The sequence below is a fragment of the Thunnus albacares genome, chromosome 4 (genome assembly GCF_914725855.1).
Source record: "Thunnus albacares chromosome 4, fThuAlb1.1, whole genome shotgun sequence".
NCBI lineage: Eukaryota > Metazoa > Chordata > Actinopteri > Scombriformes > Scombridae > Thunnus > Thunnus albacares.
In genome coordinates, this window is record NC_058109.1 from 11,982,418 (window position 1) to 12,005,253 (window position 22,836).

A 22,836-nucleotide genomic window follows, 5' to 3' on the forward strand; every position below is an offset into this window, starting at 1 on the left:
ATCATTCCCAATTTGTTTTAATTTTTTAAAGCTGTGTGTTGGTTTTCCATTTCCTAGAGCATACATACTGACTTGACTTGAGTACATTTCATTAGTCATTTTTCAGTTTTAACTCACTATTGAAGACTTGCTTAGAATCAGCATGTATGAAATTGTGACACAGCTTATCGGCCTTTTTAACAGCAGATATTTTGACTTGTCATAGAATGAAACACACAAGTATAAGTAACATTAACATTAACAATGGATTTGCTCAATGAAGTGTCTCGGTAAGCCATGCAAGTAAGCATGCACATTATCATGGCCCTGGAACTAATTCAGATAAATGGAAAGCAGTCGTTCTTAATGTCATAGTAATACCTGTGCTTTTACTGCTGACGTATTGGTATCTGTCATAAAAAAAAGTTCTGTAGTCCTACAGTATGAAAGTATAAAGACGCATACAGATGGAAAAAATTAAAAGTAATTTTGGGTAGTGAAAACAGAAACATGAAGCACTGGCTTTCTCGTTAACTTTCGAAATTTTACATCAGCAGCGACTTTCCAAAGTCAGAGTTTGATTGATGTCTCGTAGCACAAGTCTTGTATTATTTGTAGTTACTGCAAGTCATTGTTTGTGTAATTACTGCAAAAACAGTATACGGTGAACACTGGTATATATTGTATGTTTATTATTATATTAATAGTATATAGTTTGGTTTTGGGACAAAGCAACAGAAAAAATAATGTAGTGGTGCCCTCCTCAGGCCAATTTAAAAAAAATGGGTCATAAAATGGTTTGATCAAAATCTGATCAGTAGCTTCCCAAGTCCTGATGTGTCTCCCTTAATTTTGTCACAAGGGAAATACAGCTTTTCTGTTGTTCTACAGGTGAATCTGAAATGAAGCTACTAAACTGTAAAATTATTTAACAGCTGCTGAAGCCAAAAAATAGCCTGACAGAGTTCATTCTGCTGCCACAGATTTTTCTTCTGCTGTCTTTGACTTGATTTGAAACACATCTCGATAAGACACGTGCTATTTTGCATTGTTTTTCATATAATGTGTATTCCCTCTGCATGCAGTCCCTCCTGTCATGGACCTGTGTTTTGTTGTCTTATCAAAGTCTTTTTGCTGGTCATGTTTTTGTTTTTGGTCATCTTTTGCTAACGTGAGGCTGTTTTCCTCCAGCCATGGTGTGCTATTTGTCCTCCAGTGGAATAAGGCTCATTATTTCAATGTGTAGTCACAGTTTCTGCCGTTACGCCCAGGGATCAGGCCATCTCTCCATTAAAGGAAATCGCTTTGAAAGGTCTTGTCCCCTGCCACATACATATACACACCAACACACACACACACATGCATGCACACAGTTACTGTACTGGTATTACTTTTTTCTTGTGATGCTTGGCTTGCATGACTGCCAAACTGTTGAATTCCCACGTGCACAAAACGCAACCTTACAGTACATCTTTGTCTTGCTGGTGAGCAGACAAACCAAGACAGCTCTGCTAATTATATCAGTTTCTTTGAAAACAATCGGTGAGATGAATGTGGTTCACACATGTGACTGAACTGGGCTGTAAAGAATTTGTTGTGCCACACTGTGACTGCTGTACCAATTTATTTACAATGTGGCCAGTGAAATAACTCAGTTGTAATTTATTTGAATCACCCTACATGTGATATGTTACAAGTTGATGTATCATATTTGTTATGAAGCATCTTACTGTCTTATTGTGGTTCATTTATTGTTCTGGGTTAAAAAAAAAAAGATGTAGAAATGTATAATTATAATTTTAGAAACTTAAAGGACCAGTGTGTAAGATTTAATGGCATCTAGCGGTGAGGTGGCCGCTAGATGCCATGCATATAGGAGAACCTACGGTGTCCACAAAACTCGTGAAAAATGCCAAAGGCTCTCTCTAGAGCCAGTGTTTGGTTTGTCCTTTCTGGGCTATTGTAGAAACATGGTGGTGCAACATGGCCGGCTCTGTAGAAGAGGACCTGCTCCCTATGTAGATATAAAGGGCTCATTCTAAGGTAACAAAAACACAACAATTCTTATTTTCATTGGATTATACACTGATTAAAACATACTTATGAATATTATGTTCCATTTCTGCCAAGTCCATTCCGTTACATGCCAATAAATTTTGCACACTGGTCCTTTAAAATGCTATATCTTTCTCATTTCTCTGTTTTAATAAAACCTCTAAAAGCATCTAACAAGGGATTCTCTGTTATAGTCTATGACAGAGAGGTTGTCAGTTTACATCCCTGGGAAAACATTGCAGAAAAAAACATATGCTGAGACCATTAATGAGTGATGCTTTGTCTTCCCTAAACAATGGCCATTAAAGTCTGTTCAACAAGAAATGTAAAGGATTATACCAGACAATGTGTGTACTGGTTTGTTTGTTTGTTTGTTTGTTTGTTTTTGTTCCTACTGGCATTGATGAATGTGAAATATCTATCCTGCTGGTGTATTTGCCACAGTCTGATACTGCTGCTGTCAGTTCTCCTGCCATCCTGTAAGTCAAAAGTTCACATTATTCAATAAGAAACATATTAAAAACTGTTTTCTGGATTTGTCTTAAGTCTTTTTATAGGCAATAACGGTAATAAGAAAATAGGAATAAACACAATTACTAAATGAATACTTTCCTTTAATCCTCAGCTTCTCCAGCGGAGTTGTTGATCAGTCAGTAGTAGCAGGCTTTGGTGGTTCTGGGCAAGATGCCCAGAGCAATACATCCTGGTGTGAATGTTTGTTTTTGTGCATCATGAATAAAAATTGTTTTCTGAAAGAGAGCACCATGTTCAGCCATCAATCCCTGGAGAAAAAACAGCAAACATGCAGCATCTTACCTATGTGGCTTCTGTGTGATGATGCACTGGTCAGTTGTCCCCAGAGAGACACCATACAGACGGTCAGCAGCAGCGCCCTTCTGCACATGCTCTGTAGGTCCCTCTCCCGCATTCTGTAAAAAAAAAAATCACTGGTGGTCAGCCATATTTGCATTACATGAACACTCAGATGTGTAGGCTGGCTCACTTGGGCTCATGCCAACGAGCTGCCAAAGCTTTGGCTTGGCAGTCAGAGGTGGTCAATTAGAGTAACTCCTGAAATCACAAAGCTTGGATCTACAGAGCTTTAAGTGGATGCCTTTGCTGTGTTACGGATTAGCCTGCTGAGAGCTGAACTGAGAGAACAGCCAAATATAAATAAGTATCATAACAGCACATACCAGCAAAAACCCTCTATTAAGCCTCAGTCACACTAGCATTCACACTGTGAAATTTCGTGGCTAAATTAGTTTATTTCAATGGAATCGTAGCAATTATATCACGTTTGAGCGGGCTTTGGTTGCATGCAGGTAAACAGTCTGTGTAGAGAGCAAAAGAGGCGGAAAGCATTGGCCGAAATGCAGTCTCGGAACCCATCAGCTATCATCTGACAACGATTTAGCTTTTTATTTTCTTTTTTAAAAGTTTATCTGCATTCATATGCATATATCTGTTTATAGCAATTAGCCAAAATGTCGTTTGGACTGTCTCAAGTTGCTAATCGGACTATAGACAATGACTGGTGCACAGAAGAGGAAGTCTTGGCCCGGATATCCGTTATCCTTTGTGCGGATATCTACTGGCTACACCGGAAGCCCCAAAATTTTGGCTGTTGCCCCCAGAGGCTAAATCATTGTCAGATAGCTCATGGGTTCTGAGACTGAACTATGGTGAACTTTGATATGCAATTTTTGACTATGCAAGTCTTCTTGACAGTTTGTCCCTTTCAGTGCTTGTGAGTTCAAAATGGAAGAAGCTATCGCAGCTTATTAGCTGTGTTGCTCCATCCACTTTTATTTAACCCTCCTCTGTTGGAGAATGAACTGCTCCACAAAAGAGGAATGCTTATGAGAGTTATGAAACAGGAGTCAACACTGGTACAGTTAGCAAGCTCGATAGCTGGGAGAAATTCTTTTCCCGCTTCAATTACCTTTTATTGAATGCCAGAGGGGAATAAAGATCACAGCACAGAGAGAATAGAAAGAAACTGAATAGTGGTAGCGCGTTTCCAGCTGGCTAGAGCGTTAGCAATTAGCTCACCAGCCACAGTAATTTACCTAGTCTCTACTATACTTGCAGGGCTAGTACATACAGCTTTTGCTGTGCCACAATGTGGTGAAGCCTTTACTGTGCCAATCTGGCCCCTACATTTTGTGCTTTCTTTAGCAAAAAGTCGAAATCGAATCGAATAAATTTTTATTTAAATCATGTTAATTGAACAAAATATTAATCTGCATTCATATATTGTGATATACAGTATAATGAGATGTACTGCATGTATTGTATAGATCTGATAACACATTCAGCAATAATTTTAGAAACTATATATACACTGCCATTCATAACATCAAGACAGCTAGAATAAATGAAGTCTTTTTATGCTTTCTGTCTCCTTTTCTCCCACTTGCTGCCATGCTGCTAACTGGGAGGTGAGTAATGCTGTTTGTGTGGTCTGTCTTATTGTGCTCGGCTCGGTAATCTTCATGTACTTTCAGAGGCCTGTTGTCCAGTAATACTCTCCATCTCCATCTGAGAGGCCCGCAGAGAACAGAACAAGCAATGCAATCAGCGGCTCATCTTACTGCCAACAGAACTGCTCTCCTCTCTCGTGAGGAAGACAGTCACAAATCACAGCTCTGCTTTGAACTCTGTTCCAGTGCAGCCACTCAAATTAGTAAAATGCTTGGTTTCATGCAAATAGATCAACTCTTGCATATCTGGCAGGGGCTAGCATGAGAGAGATGTTTTGCTGTGACTGCCTTTGTACTGACAGCCAGAGCTGGGTGAAATCGTAACACGAGACTAATTCTGTACAGTATCAGACAGCTGATGCTTTTTGGATCTTATGAGCACATAGACAGTCTGTAATATCACCAACAGATTTCTGAGGGGAAACTTTGAGGCCTGAGGTTTAGGTTTACAGGCATTACTGTCTTGGTGTTGAGGCCAAATAAGCCTGCTGTGTGGGCAAGGGGGAGAAGTAGGCGCAAACAAGCAGCACCCAACATCTGACTGTAATGAGTTGAAACACGTGTCAGTTAAGACAAACTCAGCCTATAAAGTCACATCTATGTACATAAGTCTCAATATCCACTGAAAAATCAAGTTTAAACAACCACCAAGACACAAATTATAAGAATAAATTTTGAGTCAAACGTCAAATGTATTGACATGTGTTTCTTGACTGAGGTTGGGGCGTTCCTCTTGATGTTAATACAAAAAACATTTTTAGATTTTAAAGGTACCCCATGGGAGTTTTTGACCCATTGTGGCACTATGGAGCAATGTTTCTAAGAGTGAGTCCACATTTAATTAGTATCTAGTGCACAAACACGAGGACCTCCACACATGCTGGGGTTCAAGCAGGTGATGTGATGTGAAGTCCTGCTGCTGGTTTCACACCATTTCACTGATCGACTGTTTGTGGCGGTAACTTGCCAAGAAAAGTAGCAATGTGCCAACAAAGGCAAGGAAGAAGACTGCTAGCAAACAAACATGGATATAAACAATGTAAATTTCAGGTTCTTCTAAGAATCGGCTCTGCAAATGTTTGACTAAGAAGGTGTTCAACAAGTTTATTGGGCCTCAATGATAAACATAATGTATGTTGGTAAGAAACTGTGAGTATAAACATCACTTTGTCTATAAAACAGCTGCAAAAGGTACCTTTAACTTCTTGTGGCCAGTTAATGAACTGCATCATAAGCAAACTTCATACTGGCTTCAACACTTGGCCATTATGATTTCCTCCATCTACACAATAAAACACAACCAAACCACTGTACCCAGTGTAACTGAAGTGGTTGACTTCATCTCTTGGTCAGTTCATTAGAGACTAATCACTTCAATTAACGCCCACAGATTTAGAAGACTCACTTTCACCTGTAGACCTTGAAGTTTGGCACAACACCAACACATCCCACCTACAACATCAGACCAGATGATGTAGTAACGTCATACAAAAACATATTTCACTTTGGTAGAACAAAGTTGGAGCACTGCTCCAAATACAGTACTTCAGTCAGAGACACAAGGAACTGACAATTTGTAGAAAATGGCTACAGTTAGATTTGGCAAAAAAAAAGGTTTTGTTCTTCGAGGGAGCTCTCAGAGAATCCGAGCAGCAACAAAGATTCTGCGGAGAGTGTTAATCCCCCTAATAAACATATGAATGTTATTCTTAAATCAACAACAGGAAATACCACACTAGGCATAATCAGCAGAGAAAACAGTGATAAGTGCGACGTTGAACATGATTGGATGTTACTGCCCTCACAGTTGTGATTGGGCCAATGGTTGTAAAGCATATTAGACATACCAAACTGCCAATTAACTTCAGTACTGTGCTTGAACTAACACTGTGCTTCATTTCTAATGGACTCCATAGTTCCACCTCACTTTCATTTGATCAACTTTAATTTCTTACACTTCTATTTATCTTAAAAATGGAATATTAGACCTACATTACACATTTCAGCCTCTGTTCTCAGTCTTACTTCTTAATTTTACTCATTTGCAGTTATTGACAATAATAAGAAGAAATCTGCTGTGACAGCTGAAATTTCAGAGGTAATTGGAATTTGAGGGCATGCCACTATCCTTGTTGAAAATGAAATGTCTAGCTGTAAGTCTGCGACTGCTTGTAGCTTTTGGGGATGGGCAGCAGAAGGCCAGTTTTTATTCCAAACAAGATTTAAATTTAGCATCTAATATTACAACTTCCATCTCGTGTCTGGTAGTGTTCAGGTGGCCTGATGGAGCTGGTTAAAGGGAAATTATTCCACCTGATGGATGTGACACTGAGACCAGGTGGCTCATCACAAAATGGCCTGATCAGGGTAAATCTATTTTGAGATAGGTTAAGGCTGATTTTTACATGCTGGAGGCACACAATTAGTGAGGCGATCAGTTTGGATGCAGCTATGTTTTATTATTTTCATCTTCTCCAAGCTGTGCAGCTTTTGTGCATTAAACTAAATTAAATTAAATTAAATTAATTAAATGTTGTGTATTTATTACACGGTTACGCCCTAACAAACTGTACATGTAAGGTTTTAGTGAACATTAGATTATTAATTGACTAGAGCAACATTATTACATAACGATTAGCCTGAAGCCACATGACCATATATCCAACCCATCTTTGTAGATGCCCCATTGGCCGATATGTGTCTAGATGTATATGATTGGTTGTCTTTTATATTTTTTTAAACTTTTTTTTACCTTTTTTCATACCCAACTTACTTTATTTAAATGGTGTTTGTAATGTGTTTTATGATGACCCTGATGAAGGCCACAAGCCGAAACACGTCGGTCAACTAATAAAGTTGTTCTTCATACTACAAGTGCTGCTGGAGTTCTCATCTCTCTAGAACTACGTTATATACAGAAGTACATATGACTGAACTTAATGAATTCTTCAAGCCACTTTCATTGTACAATCCAATAATGGGCTGATGTTTTGTGAATGCGTCTACTAACTCGACTGTTTCATAAAAAGTGTGTTTAAAAACGTGTAATTTGCAAGAGCAAGTACGTTTTGAATGAAACGTAATGCTTTGCAGATTATCTCTTTATCAATATAATATTTGATTTAATCAGATTTAATCTATAAAGTCACAAAATCTTCATATGGAACATTTCTGCACAATGTTCATTTGTACAATATCTTCTTGTGGCAAAGCATTTTTTGTTTGTTTGTTTGTTTGTCTTTTATTGTAGGGCATATCAATACACGAGACTAGGGAAAGATCATGTTCAAATATTGAAAAAGTAAACAATGAAACAGACATGCTTATTTTTTCTGTATGTTACCAAAACCATAATCTTTCCCTAATCTAGTGTTTCTGTAGCCTAAACCCAACCACAGGTAGGATGCAAACCCCGATCTGCAGTGTCAAAATCCCAGGCTTTGTACAGCCACCCTGACCACCTCCCTACTACTTCTGTGTTATTACCTTTCCTCACAAACCATCAGTAGTATATACTAGTAGTATATGATCTGGCTGCACCATAAACATCAAAACAGCCAAATGGTGTCTGAACACCACAAATGACTTGAGTGCCTTTTCAAGAAACAGGTGCTGGCAGAGATGTGGCTTTTATACAAGGAGACATTACAGAATGAGTATCTACCTTGTTTTAATGAGCAAGTCATTTCTGCTTTTTAACATTATCCACTTTGTTATTTCAGGATAACCAGCTAATATTAAATAGATAGCTTGCATGCTGTTGGCAAATTTTGCGTTGCATAGCAACAGCAGTAAAATAACACTCCTCACACCCTTTGATCCCCTGCTCTTTCTGTTATGAGTGATTCTCACAGCTGCTCATTGTGAAAAAAGCCTCCTCTCTGATTACTGCCTAATGGATAGACATAATCGACACACAAATGTGCACACACATACACAAACACGCACAATCTTTCACACATCAAGCTTCCCCAGAGCACCTATTGCCCTGTAGCAGCAGTGAGTCAATGGGACCAATAAGACAGAGAAGTGTGTTTACAGCTGATACATGACACAGAGTGGACGAGCTCGAGGTGGCTGCTGTGGTTGGAGGGCAAAACAAAACCAATGCTGTTGTTTATGTTGGGCATTTTTGTTTACCTCTTATCTAAATATGACACACAGTTGGTTGTGTACCAGCAGTCATGCCCCAGGCCAAGCCTTCCCTCAGTTACATAAACAGCTATTACACTGACATAGAAAGCATGGACAAAATTACACACTCACTGAAACACAGTACATCAGTCGACTTGAATTAAATCACAAGTTCAGGTGCTCCTGCGGAAATTAATATAAACTCCTTAACACACAGTTTTCCTCTTCTTTCCCCCTTAAGAAGCTTTATAGCTGTTAAAATCATCTCAGTTCACATTGTCTGACAGTATCATATTCTGTATATGATGTTTGCAACGAGTGAAATATTCAAAGCCAAGACTCCATGTTTTTATGGTTGTGCCATTCCGTAAAATGTAAATATTCTGGATGTCTTTTATACACATTTCCCCAAAACTCAGCCTGACATATTTGGTATCTTTGGAAAACCTTGTGATCTCCGTTAAAATTTAGAATAAAATATGTGCATTTTAGAGCTGCAAAGATTAGTCAATTGAGAAGGCAACTATTTTGATAATCTATTAATCACTTAATAATTTTTTAAGGAAAGATTACCAAAATTAGCTGGTTGTAGCTTCTCAAATGTGATGATTTTAAGCTTTTTGGTGTCATACATGGTAATAAACTGAATATCTTTGGATTTTAGACTGTTGATTGGACAAAACAAGACTCTTGAAGACGTAACTGACATTTCTGACATCAGATTAATGGATAATGAAAGTAATTATTATTATGCAGCACTAGTGGATTTGAACAATGTTTGGCTGCACAGCATGAGTTTATATTGACTGACCCACGAGCACTGACACTTTAAGAAGCTTAGAGGGTTAATGAAACAGTGGCTAGAGATCTCAAACAATGTTATTTCTCTGATGACTTTATAGCAAACCTTTACAGAGAGGTAATGTATGAGGTTATAGGTTAGATTAAATGTATGTAAGTGTGATACCAAAATGAAATGTATCTGAATGAATGAATGAATGAATGAATGAAAGCTGGAGTTAAAATGTTATAACTAACACAATAAAACTCCATGGTTGTACTTCAAAGCCCAGTGAAATCCACATATGAAATAATATTTTGGTGATTTGCAGAATTTTCTACTTTTTTCGTTCAATCTTAAAATCAAATACTGCACTTACATCCACTGCAGAAATGTAACTAACACTCACAAGGTCAAGTATTCAACCAGTTCAGTGACCTTGTGATTAACTCTTACAGTTTATAAAATCAATTCCCCATCTGAGTGAAAGAAAGGCACTTAACATCAGGATGTGTGTTAACAAGACCAGCTAGCCTGAGGGGTGTACTACAGTATGTACAGTATGACTTGTGTCTCAGATCTCTTTACATTGAATGGTTCAGTACACCAATGTGTCAAAACACATTATGCCCTCTTTCAGTTCAGTGCATGACAGCTAAATTGAACCTAACACTCATGACTGTATTTTATACATCAGATCTCTTTCAGCCATTTAAACTGCATAGAAAAACACCAAGTATCCCAACATATAACACACACTGAATCTATTACTGATGCTTATTTGATGTCAATTTCGAGCATTAGTGTTAATGTCTAAATTACAGTAGAAGTCATGTGTGTTAAAGACTAAATGACAACATCAACTAAATATTAGTTGAGATAGAGTCAGTGATGATCTGCTGTTCTCAGACTACTGCATCTAAGATACGTAGTTTAATGAAGGATTGCTATAAATGCTTACAGCAGCCCTCGTGGTGTTAACAATTAATTTCTCTGCCATCCTCTCCTGCATGTGAGAAGACGTCTGACATGTGTTTTTGTTCCTTGTTTTAGAGTATTTCTCCTGATAATAATGATGAGGTGAAATGCAAAAAAGTGTCTGAGAAGCAGAGACGCTGCCAATCCAAAAGGCTGTTGAAACGACTGTTTTACAAAAGGATTGTAATGACAGGATGAGCGGGAAAGCGTGCTACTTAAATCCCTAGATGAATGGATTGAGGGAATGGCCATTTCCATAAAGTGATGGAATTTGCCCCAAGCGTGTTTTTGTGCCCACAAAATCCTGTGCAATCCTACAGATAACTAGAGACAAGAAAAAGATTTGCACATTACACAACTGACTGCTATGGGAAAATCACAGATTCCAGAGACCAACAAGTGACAGATGAGCATCAGACAGCCTGTCAGCGACAGCTTTAACTCAGCAGGACTGATTACCTGACAAAATTATAACTTCTTAGGGAGTAGTGCATGGCATGTAATCAAATGCACAATTAACACTGCAGCATATGGCTCAGTTGGCAGTTAAGTGCAAAACATTTTAAGTATGTAAATACAACAGAATCATATGTGGAAGGCAGAAAAGATTAGCAAATTAGAAAACCAAAGAATACTCTTATTCATTTATGTTTTTCTTTTCTCCAAAATCTACATTAAGTCTTATCAAAGCAGACTGTTATAAACAGAAAGGTGAGACAATTATATTACGTATTCATTCTTTTCTGCTGATCTGTTTATTAACTGAACCTCATTATCTGCAGTCTTGAAAGATCACACATGCAGTTTTTCACGCTTTAATCCATCAACTACGAATTGAATATAATTAACATTACTGCCAACCATGTTCCAAAGCATATGTTTTGAGCCACACTAGTAGCATGACGCTAGCATAACAGTGTCAGCCAGTTGGTCAGACTGTAATATCAGACTGTAATTGCTATGAAAATTGGTACAGACATTTATCGTCCCCAGAGGATCACCACAGACTTTGGTGATCCCCTGACCTTTGCTCTATGGCCACCAGAAGGTTAAAATGTTCACTTATCCTGTGAAATATTCCAACATCTACTCGATGAATTGGCACAAAATTTTGTATAGACATTCATGGTTCCCAGAGAATGAATCATAATGACTTGGTGATCCCAACGTTTCATCTAGTGCCAGTTATTTGGTTTGTGACTAAATATTTGCAAACTAATGACATTCCTATCAATCTCAGCTGTATGTTGCTTAATGCTAACTAGTGAATGTTAGCCTGCTAACAGGTTAAACAAAGACAGAACATAGTAGACATTATATCTGCTAAACATCAGCATATTTAAAATTATCAGTTTAAATGTTAGCACACTGATGTTAGCATTTAGCGCAAAGCACTGCTGTGCAGCCTCACATAGGTGCTAGTGTAAACTCAGTCTTGGTAGGCCATTGGTTTCCATTCATTTCTTCATAAAGGGAGATATATACAAGATATGTAAAAGAATGACAAAAAGTAAGGAGTGGGAAGGTGGAGGACACTGGAAAGCAGTGAATACAAAATGCATCCATTCAGTCAATATTATGTGGCAGAGTGTATGGCATACTCACTCAGTTGTATTTTTCAACCAGTCAATTAAAGCTTGCCCCACTCTGCTCCCAGGGACAACAACAACAGTGTTCGAAGACCTATGAGTTCACACTATTTAACGATGGCTCTTAGATATCTGGTGAACAAATTGCCTTCCATTCAGACTATGTTTTTGACCGTGACTTTGTGGTTATAAATGTGTTTTACAATAGTAAGACGAACAGAGAAAGTAGGAATACATAACTTTTCAATTCTGCTCTCTGCAAACTTGATCTTCATAGTTCTGTTTAGTTAATTCTGGTTCCATAACTCGCCACAATCAAACTCTGTGTGACTTGCAGAGTCCAAATGTGTCCAATGCTGACAGAGAAAATTGGAGTTATGAAAAACAGCAGTAAATTTAGTGGGCAGGGGTGGAGGACTGCGGACGTGTTCCAGCGTTTACTCCCCGCCGGGCTTGGTGTGGTGTTATTTTAGAAGTGGCAGACCAGAAGAGGCCGAGTATTTAGTTCCAGAAGCCAACATTAGGCTCAGACCTGTTGGAAAACATCCCCTCGGGTGCAGAGGCAGAGGTCATCTTAGTGTAGCTGGAGTCCTCTGACACACTTGGCTAGTCCCTCTATCTCGTTCTGTCCCTCTCTATCTCTATATCTCCCCTGCTATTGTGGTTCAGCAAGGTCTACTTGCTTCTGACTCATCGTGTGTCCTCACAGCATGTTCTGTGCCACCGGACACACGGTACAACGCAGCAGGGATCAGATAGCTGTCCTACTGCATCATCACACTGCACAGGCACAGGGAACAGAGTCATCCACTGTAGGTTCAAAAGAGTGCTGCTAGCATTACAGCACAATTTGTTTTTCAATTCAGTCACATTTTATGCTAATAAACCACCAAACTGCACTCAGCACACTGTACATCTCCATCCAAGCATCACAACGAGGGTTGGGTGAAAATTCAAATTAATTCTTGACTTACTGTACAGTTACCACACAGTTTTCCAGTATAATGTAGCTGGAAATCATCATTTGGTAACACTTTATTTTATCCACTGTAATTAGCATTCATAAGCAGCATATAAACAATTAATAAATGGTTTATAACACACTAAAATGCGGTTGTAAGCAGCTATAACGACATTTGTAAGTGTAACACATAATGAAAGAATGACAATATAACACAGTTGTACTACCTTATTTTCTTTATTTATTCATAAATAATTATTATTCACTCTCCATCACATCTGAGCAAACTCTGTCCACTACTGAAGGCCACTGCGAGATGCAGCTGAAAGTGGACCTTGATTTAAAAATATTTTGTCACTTATTGCCGAGGTCCAGACTGAACCTTCAAGCTCAACACAAACTGTCTTTATGAATTTTGAATACATTTATAAAATGTTTTAAACCAGTCTGTGAATGATTTGTACATATGACAGTTAAGCTGTGTTTTACTGTTTTACTTGTTATGATATTGTGGATACTTTTAATTTACATTTCAAACACCATTTGTTGAATTTTGTGAGTTTTATTATTATTATTACTACGTATTACTCATTATTATTTTTCCTGCAGCAGTACTGTTATATTGTTATATATGATATTGATTCAGTCACAAAATGCTGTTTTGGACTGTGTGCGCTGCATGTACCACAGACTTAAATGAATATTCAAAACCGTGAAAAGTATTTTGACATAAACTGAATGCGTGAGCCAGGCATAAGCTGTAATAAGATCAAACTAATGCTAAGTGGATCTTCAAGCTTTATTTCCACATTTCATCCAACCATGTGTCTGCTGAAGCAGAAAATAATTCTGCTGCTTTAAAGCAATATAAGTCACTCTAGAATAAACAGTGTTCACTCAGGTCCTCATACTCATACAATTCAGCTCCACTGACTGATGGAGCAGATAAGAACTATCAAGAAATGAAGCCCAAGTGAAATTACTAATGAAAGCACTAAACTAGCAGAGCAACAATCTCAGTACAGGAACTTAACATTGCTCCTCAACAATTTCAGGAGCAAGTGATGTGGGAGACATTTAACTCACTGTTCTATAATTTCCTTCTTCCACCATAAATGCAGTCCTGATTGTTCCCCACAGCCCTATTTAACCTCTCTCTCAAGATTGCAGTGCCTGTATAACCCCTTACGCACAGTCTTGTGTATTATTTTTGAAAATGCACTATTATATATTTTATTTTATGGGTAGTTTACAATTTCAGTAATGCTTTGAGCAATTGCTGGCAACTGCAAACAGGGACCAGTTTATCTAAAAATATCTCTACAAAAGACCTTTGAAGGAAGGTTTACTAGTAAGATTTTCAGAAACTATTACAGAGGAAACAGCTCCACGTAGGTGTAGATGTATGTAGGGATGGTATGGGTCTTAATGATGGCATGTGTATATGTCTTTTCCAACAAATGACAGACATGGGGGGTCTGGAATAGAAATGGGTGTTGGGTGTGACAGTTTCTCGCTTCAGAAGAAAGGAGGGCAGCCATATATGCAGAAAACTGAGAAAATGTAATATGCAAAATATGTGCACAAACACAGGCAGTTAATGGTAAGAAAATAACATAAAAGGATTGGACCAGCAGCTACCACACATTGCAGTGCATTTCAAGCTTGGCGCTTCTTCACCGACAGCAGCTCCTGTATTTGTGCATATATTTAGCATATTAAATTTTCTCACTTTTCTGCATTCAACAGCTCCCCTCCTTTTTTCTGTTTTTACTGCTGACCAATTTGAAAAACATCTTTCTACTGTTTTCTGGGAATCCAACAAAAAGACTAGCATGTCAAAGGTTTTGCCTTCTCTTGTCTTGTTTACAACTTCTACAACATATTCTGTGACGCTGTGTTTTATTTTAGTTAAGTGAACCTGTAACCTACTGACTATCACCTTCAGGTCAGGGGGATGATAACAAATTAATCACATCTGTGGATGCAACGTCACCTTCTGCGGACCCTCTTTTAACCAGCTGAGAATGTAAAAGACAGATCCCACTTTCTCCGCCAAGCAACGATGATTGCAGTTTACAGACTTTAAAGGTAAAGTCAGCAATTCTAATCCAATACACTTTTTGTCAAATTCAGCGAATATCTCCTCATGGTCCGCTAGTGGTAAAGTCAGGTGTCCTTACATAGCACTGGTTCTGTAAATCAGCAGCAGGGGGCATTCACAGGATAGAGGGAAGTCATCAGAGCAGCTGTCTGTGTGAGGACATGACAATCTCCCGTCTCCAACACCTGTTGAATGGTGGGAGAGAGACACCATGACCGATTCACATAGAAAGTGTTTTCTCACGGTACAGATATGCTTCCATTTTATTAGATTTATCAACACACTGAATCAGAGACAGTATCACAGAGACCTCCCTTGAGCCCCATTTTTTATGTTCCAAGTCTGTTTCTGTCACATTCAGTGACTTCCCTGCTGCAGCAGTGACTCTACCGTCCGCTGGCTCTGCTGTCATGGATGTTGCTGCTCCTGCTGCTACCGATCTTCTTTGCTCCTCTGTTGCATCGCATACTATAGTGACTCTGCCACTGGCCCTGGTATCAGAGATGTAATTTCTGCTGCTGTCGCTGCTGCTGCAGCTCCTGGTCAGCCTGGCCCCTTTACTGCAGCGGGTACCATGCTGCCCCCTGCTGGCTCTGTTGCTGGTGGTGCCACCATGCAAAGAGCACATGTTCGCCATTGCCCAACAGCAGCTGAGCGTAGCCTGGACCCTAGCCTCACTGACTGGCACCTTTCCTCTCCAGCCCACCCCGGCCCCCCCTACTGCTCTAGTGGTCAGCACATCTATGGTCCGACACATGGTTCGGACCATGGATGGTTCCCAAAACACAAACATTTTGCTACCCAGGTGCAGGTTTGCAACATATAGATTAGCCTCCTCTGTTGTTACTCATGTCGGAATTAACAACCTCAAACTTTGACAATGTGAGAAACTCAAGGTGGATTTTGTCAGTCTCATTGACAGTGTGCCAGACTGGTAAACAGTGAGTCATCTCAGGCCCACTCCCTCCTTCCTGCTTTGGTGATGTGAAATTCAGTTTGTCAACTCCATATATGGTTGCAGGGCTACTGCCTGGGAAGGGGCATCCCATTTGTTGACAAATTTACCTTCTTTCTCAACTGGGCAGAACTCTTTAAACTTGATAGTCTGCACTCTAACCGCACAGGATCTCACCTTTTGTCCACCTTTTGTTAACCCTAACCCCAACACTGAACTGGCTGTGCACTCCTGCAAAAGTTACACAACCTGACACCCTATAAGTCCTATCTCTCATCTTCTTGTTAACCCTTCTAACTCCGGATGTGCTCAGTTGAGCAATCACTGTCATATCCCCACCAAGCCTAGTTCTCCAGTCATATCTTTTAATGTTACCTCCTTTTTCTCAACCCCCTGTGATTAGTAGGAACAGACAAAAGAAACACTTTATTCACTTAATTACTCTCTCTTGCAAGCCTCCCAAGTCCATTTCTCCAGTTGTCTTTGCCCTTTTCACCACTCAATCACTGTCAAACAAATCTTTTATTCTTAATGACTTTGTCACCTCCCATAATTTAGATATCTTATTTCTTGCTGAGACGTGGTTCAAATCAGGGGACTGCTTCCCCCTGGTGGAGCTTTGCCCGTCCAACTATAGCTTTCTGAATGCCCCAAGGTCCATAGGCCATGGGGGCGGGGGGAGAGGGGGGTGGGGGTCATTGCAGCGGTTTATAAGAGCCACCTCAAATGTGTCCCATTTACTGCTGGATCTTTTCATAGTTTTGAGCTATTAACTTCCAAAATTGAGTGTGACATCCCAGTGTGTTTTATTGGTACCTACTGACCCCAGAGATCTTGTACAAATTTTATGATTGATTTCTCCAATCTGGTTTCTTCTGTTGAACTCAAATTTGACAAGATCATTACTAGAGATGATTTTAACATTCACACTAATGATCCCTCTAATTCTCCAGCCACAGAATTCCTTAACACTGCAAAAATTATTTAACCTAGTGTAACATGTTTCTGGCCCCACACATAACCGTGGGCACACCCTTGATGTTTACGCTTGGCTTGACTCTGAACTCCCTGCATATGTCTGATTTAGTTTCTGATCACAAATGTATAATTTTTCACATGGTTCTACAGTCAATGTTGACTTCTCAGAAACAAACAGTCTCACATCTTTAATGAGCATTCTGCAGCTAGGTTTTCAGCTCTCTTCTCTGATATGGCCAAGACAGTTCCTAAGTTTTTTTTATAATTCCTTTTTTTTTTTCACTGTGCAAAAGACACATTACAATACAGTACAGTGCAGTACAGAACACTATATCCCTTCCCTGGATTTGGAAAAAAATGCTCTCTTTGACAGAGGTAGGGTTGGGTCGCTGTGCCCTCTTCCAGACACACCCACACGGAGTGAGAATCGGTACTGTTTATATGTATGTGGAGTACCCTCAGACAGGCAGGATGAGACAAACTGGACAGACAAAACACTACTAGAGGTGCAGCTACAGATACAAATAATTAGAAAAATCTAAATGAGAATTAAAAAGTCTGAAAATAGGAAAAAGAAGAAAAAAAAACTAAATAAAAAAGAAACTCAGAGATGACCGTGATTTTACGGTTATTGCTCCTAAACTTTGGAACAGCTTTCCTCCTTCCATCAGATCTGCTGAATCTGTGATTTGTTTTAAGCAACTGCTAAAAACTCATTTCTTTAGGTTAGCCTTTCTATAATTACTCTATGTTCACCTTTAGTTTTGATTGCCCTAGTCATGTGCTTATTTCTTATTAGGCATATGCATGTATGTATGCATGTATGTATGTATGTATGTATGCATGCGTGTATGTATGTATTTATGTATATATCCATGTATGTATGTATATTTGTATTTGTATGAGTATTTTATCCTATATGTGAAGCATTTTGTAACTGTATGTTTTAAAATGTGCTATATAAATAAAGTTATTATATTATTATTATAAAACCATAACAACACAGATGGCACTGTCATATTAAAGAAAGATGTCGATACCTGGCACCAACATCACTCTTTCATGTATGTATGATTGGTGTAGTCTGTCATGTCTCTCAGCCAATTCATAGCAAAAATGTATGACTATGATCGCCTAATCTGAACACTGATCATCTCAAAATACTACGTCTGATCCTGGTATTACAGTGGTTATATTACAGGAAATTATGTAGTCTGACTTTGCAATGTCTTATTTCATTGTCTAATTTCAGATCAAGGGAGGCAGAAACTTATTGCATGTGGGACCATTTTTAGCCCTCTGATACAGTATTTCTCCATTTTGAAGTCAGATAAAGGGAACTGAGGCTTTTGTTGGCATATTTTGGTATACATATTGTTCAATAAACTCCTCTTTTTTAATGCCCTTGATGGCAATTTACAGCAAGCAAATATTTAAAGAATTAACTGCATCACCATAACCTTTCATGTACCTGCTTCCTTGACATATTCCACTCCACCCATGTGTCTCTAACAACTCTGAAACCTAACCTACGCTGTAGCGGCTCCATGTGGTTCAGATCCAGTGGAACCAAAGTTTCCCTGACCTAAATTTGGTACCAACATTAAAATTTACATAAAGTGACAGGTGTATGTATCTCAGTAGAATGACACATTCATGATGTCACCCCTTTAGTCAGCGAGCTGCACACTGCACTTCAGCAGTTGCTCTACTGAGTCTTAAATAGGTCAATTTCAACTTGTGAGATGAGCTGTAAAAGGAAATAAGATTTCTAATAAAGTGTGATACTTGCAGAGAGAATAGGAGTGAGGCGGTACTCTGCACTAATGCTAACCAGGGGCGATGGCTCCTGAATCTGTTACAATTGAATCAGTTTTGGGTCATCGATAAGCATCTTGATTGTTCTCTGTTGAGAGCAGAAAGTTTGTTTTGTTGTTCTCAGAGGCGAGATTCTCCTTTATCGTCGTACTTGTGGCCAAATTGTGGCACAGCAGAGCTTTTTAGGAAAACAAGCTACCCTTACGAGTCATAGTACCACTTAAATAATGAGTCCCCTCGCTGCTGCTGCTGCTGCAGCTGCTGTTGCTGCTGGACTCTCTGTTCTGCATCATAATAAGTGTTGGGTCAAAAAATAAAACAACTTCGAACTACAGTACTGCACCTCATTAGCCACCCTTTAGGACAGCAGTATGGGTGCCAGAAACTCTAAAGGGCAGCACTTCCGGACATGGGCCAGTATTCACGGGGCTCCAAGACAACACTGTGCTCCACTACCTAAAAGTCCACCAATACATTGAAAGACTGCATGTTCATGCCAAATGCATTATTTACGCTGGAGCAAGGCAGGGTTCCCTTCCATTTGCTTCAGCAGAAGTAGCTTTGCATGCATTCATAAATAATAAACGTGCAGCACAACGCGTGGGAACGGGGAAGAGCAAAGCATAAAGAGGAGCCCAGTCACACAGCATGAAAGAGTACAAGGCTGCTTAATCTGGGCATGGTAAAAACACTGTCCATGCAAGTGAGTCACCCATGAAGAACTAATCGCCAGATGACAAAATGCAGACAGAAAAAACAACAAGGGCGAACAGGCCACAAAAAGAAACAAAATTTGCATCTCTGGTGGCACTTGGGCACACCGCCACTGAGCTAAACTGATCTAATCACCGTATGGCAGGAGAAAGAAAGCAGAGAAGGGGCGGCTACAGCTGAGATGGATATTTCATGCACTATAATGTATAGTGAGAGGTTTTCAATGACACTTATGACAACTAAGCTGAAATACACTGAGACATGGTCTATTTATATACTTTCATGCAGCTGCCACTTATCTAATTCTTCTTCTAAGCTGGTGGCGAGAATTCCACACAGGCTGTCGTGACTGGTGCCATAAAAATGAACGAACCTTTCGAATGGGATTAGACGTCAACCCCAACCCCGCACCAATCTAGCGAGGATTTACAGAGTGTTTGGATTCATTTTTCATAAGAGAGTAGTTAATAAAAGTTGTTACAGCCGATAGCCCTGGGAGAGCAGCAGCCGTAATTGGATGTCTAACTGAGTCCTCTGACATGTTTGGACAAGCTAATTCTCAGAGCAATTTAGAACTTTAGTTTTACTCTATACAATGCTCCAACACTGTTTTCCCCACACAGTGATTATGCACTGCCTTCGCACAATTTTGGTTGGATGGCCAGTCGTTTTTATTGGAGTTTGATAGTAGTGAGGGTTACCATTTTCCCATTTTGGTAAAATTAGAACATGTGCATATGGACAGTACAGTATATATAATCACTTGATGGTGTTCTTATATGTTCTTCCAAAATCTTTATTAATTTGGGGAATAGTCCAACATGTATATTATGTATCTTTGCGCCAAGACAAAGGTTACAATTTCCCATATATGACCACCTGTTACCACCTTAGCCAGTTCCATATGCTGATGAAGACAGTTAGATTAAAGGGAAACTTTGGTATTTTTCAACCTGGACGCTATTTTCCCATAATTTTGTGTCTAAGTGACTAAATGGGGACAACAATTTTTGAAATTGGTCGAGTATTGAGCGAGAGTGCTTCAGCCGGCAGCCGCAAAACGCATGTAATCTTTTGGGGGCAATTACGTCCATCAATAAGAACTGAATGTGGAAGTATATAGAGAGGTGAATTTTCTGTGAGGAATTCAGAGAATTCAGTTCCAAACTAATAAATTCAATTCAAATTCAAATATAAATAATTCGAAATCAAAGTTGAAATGATCTATTGCAGGAAAGGAAATTAGAAGAAAAGGGGGGTTAAGAGGGAAAGTCTTTAAAGTTAGGATAAAAAAACTATATTTATACTTCTCATTGCTTAAGTGTTTTATGTGTAAGACAATAAGTGGTATTAACACACACTGTGTGAGGTTTTCCTCCATGGCAGAAAGATCTGCAGTGTGGACTGCAGTGCCTTGGCAGAGCCCCATTTATTCTAGGAGAAGGAATGGTGAGGCAGAGGAGAGGAGCTAAAAGAATCCCTTTTCAAACCAGAGCCAGTTTAATTTTTTGACAGGCCTGCTTAATTCCCTTTTACAGTCCCTTCAAAAGATTTTGTTCTGTGCTTCTCCTTTGTGCATCTCCAGCGGGGAGTCTTGTGTTTGTGTTTTCCGGGCACACTTCAGCCTATTTATGCAAGCTAATTTAAAGTATAAATGAGGCCGCATTTTTGGTGAGTGCACAGACAATTGCAAGGGGGAATAGAGTTTACTGTTATTTGTTTCACCTATAGTCAGCTGAGCGAGGATGCAGTGTCTCCTGAGAATGTGCTGCTGAATAAAATTACAGAATTCAATGAAATACATAAGTTGCATTATATAAAGTGGGCTTTGCTGTAACTACTGTATGTTACAATAATCAATAATATATTTTTTATTTTACAAAAACAACCAATTTTACCCTTCATAAAACACAGATTCAGGTCACAGGAAGCAATCAAGTCCCAGCAATAAGCTGCTAAAAAGACACATCATTTATCAAACAAAACACGTGTAAAGATCTACGTAACAATCATTCAGTCTTCCACAAATTACATTCATATACTACTAATTTGCCCTGCCAAATACATTATGATAGACACACAACTGCAGCCTGGATTATGTTCACTGGCGATGTTTTTTTCCAATCTAGAAAGTGTGATGTTCTTATACTGCATAAAAGATGTTAGGAGAATGTCGGGGTGGATGGATGGGTGACTGCTGGATGTGCAAACTACAATATTTTAACACCAAAGACTGGGTTCATGTCCTATGCTTACATGTATTGTTAGGTCTAGACTAGTAAAAAGCTTGGTTAATGTTAATGTGGCTTTGGTTTAACTTAAGACCAGGCAGGGTGACAGTTTCAAGCCTGTTGTACCTGTAACCACACCTATGATGTACTGACACACCCTGGAATAAAAACACTGCAGCAACCACAGGAGGTCAGCAAAATACTGATTTTCAGCTAATGTTCAAAAAGGACATAACATGGACATTTATATTTATATTCTATACTAATTGTATATCTTTGCATGATTTACAGTTCCTTCACTTTCACTTTTTCTCATCCTTTAGTCAAAATATAAACTTCTCAAATACATCCGTATATCTTTGAGCCCGAAGATACGTGAACCCGATCCGATCCGTGAACAGCCTGTGGAACAGCCCTCGCAACAAAGACTACAAAACAGATGGCAGTTTGTGGGCATGTGTGAACAATCTGATATCAGTTTGATGGGGAATACATTCACCTCAGGTTTTGGAACTTTAACCATGTTTAACAGAGACATCCAACATCATAACAGTATAAAAATAACCAAAAGTCACAAAAATCATATGTCCCCTTTAAGTTTCTCTTTAAATATGGGAAACGTTAACACAGCAATGTCTCATACTTTAAAAGAGTTTGGACCTTTTTTAATAACCTTTTAATTAATAATCCCTGACTTTAACCAAGCACTTTGAGGTGCATATACATGAACATAACAACATTAATCATGCTTTTATTGTCGGAAAAACAAATGCAATACATTAACTATGAATATTTTGAGTTGGCAGAGCATTTTTCAGATCCTGTACATTCATTATCAACATTTTCTAGTTATACTGGTAAAAATGCAATGCTGGCAATATTATGTTTTGTCCAAGATATATTTGCTAGTGCTAATTAGTTGAATATGAACAGAATTTTTAGGAAGGGTGTTGAATTGAACTGATATGTGTATGTTTGATGTAATTCTGTCTGTTAAGCTTATTTTATAACATACAAGATATGCAAATGCTATACCAACCTGATAAAACAAACACATTTGGCAAAATATCACC

The 22,836-nt window shown here is 38.9% G+C and overlaps 2 protein-coding genes across 3 annotated transcripts in view; one reads left to right on the forward strand and one right to left on the reverse strand.

Moving 5' to 3' along the window:
* The window catches only part of LOC122980554 (adenosine receptor A1-like), a 719,840-nt gene that overhangs the window by 378,137 nt on the left and 318,867 nt on the right, over nucleotides 1-22,836 (forward strand). The window lies entirely within an intron of this gene.
* The window catches only part of tafa3a (TAFA chemokine like family member 3a), a 104,665-nt gene that overhangs the window by 44,997 nt on the left and 36,832 nt on the right, over nucleotides 1-22,836 (reverse strand). For both annotated transcript variants that reach the window (XM_044348696.1, XM_044348694.1), the window contains one exon: nucleotides 2,851-2,963. In XM_044348696.1, coding sequence (XP_044204631.1) covers nucleotides 2,851-2,962 — 112 coding nt within the window. In that variant the 5' untranslated portion in view covers nucleotide 2,963. The remainder of the gene's footprint in view (nucleotides 1-2,850; nucleotides 2,964-22,836) is intronic.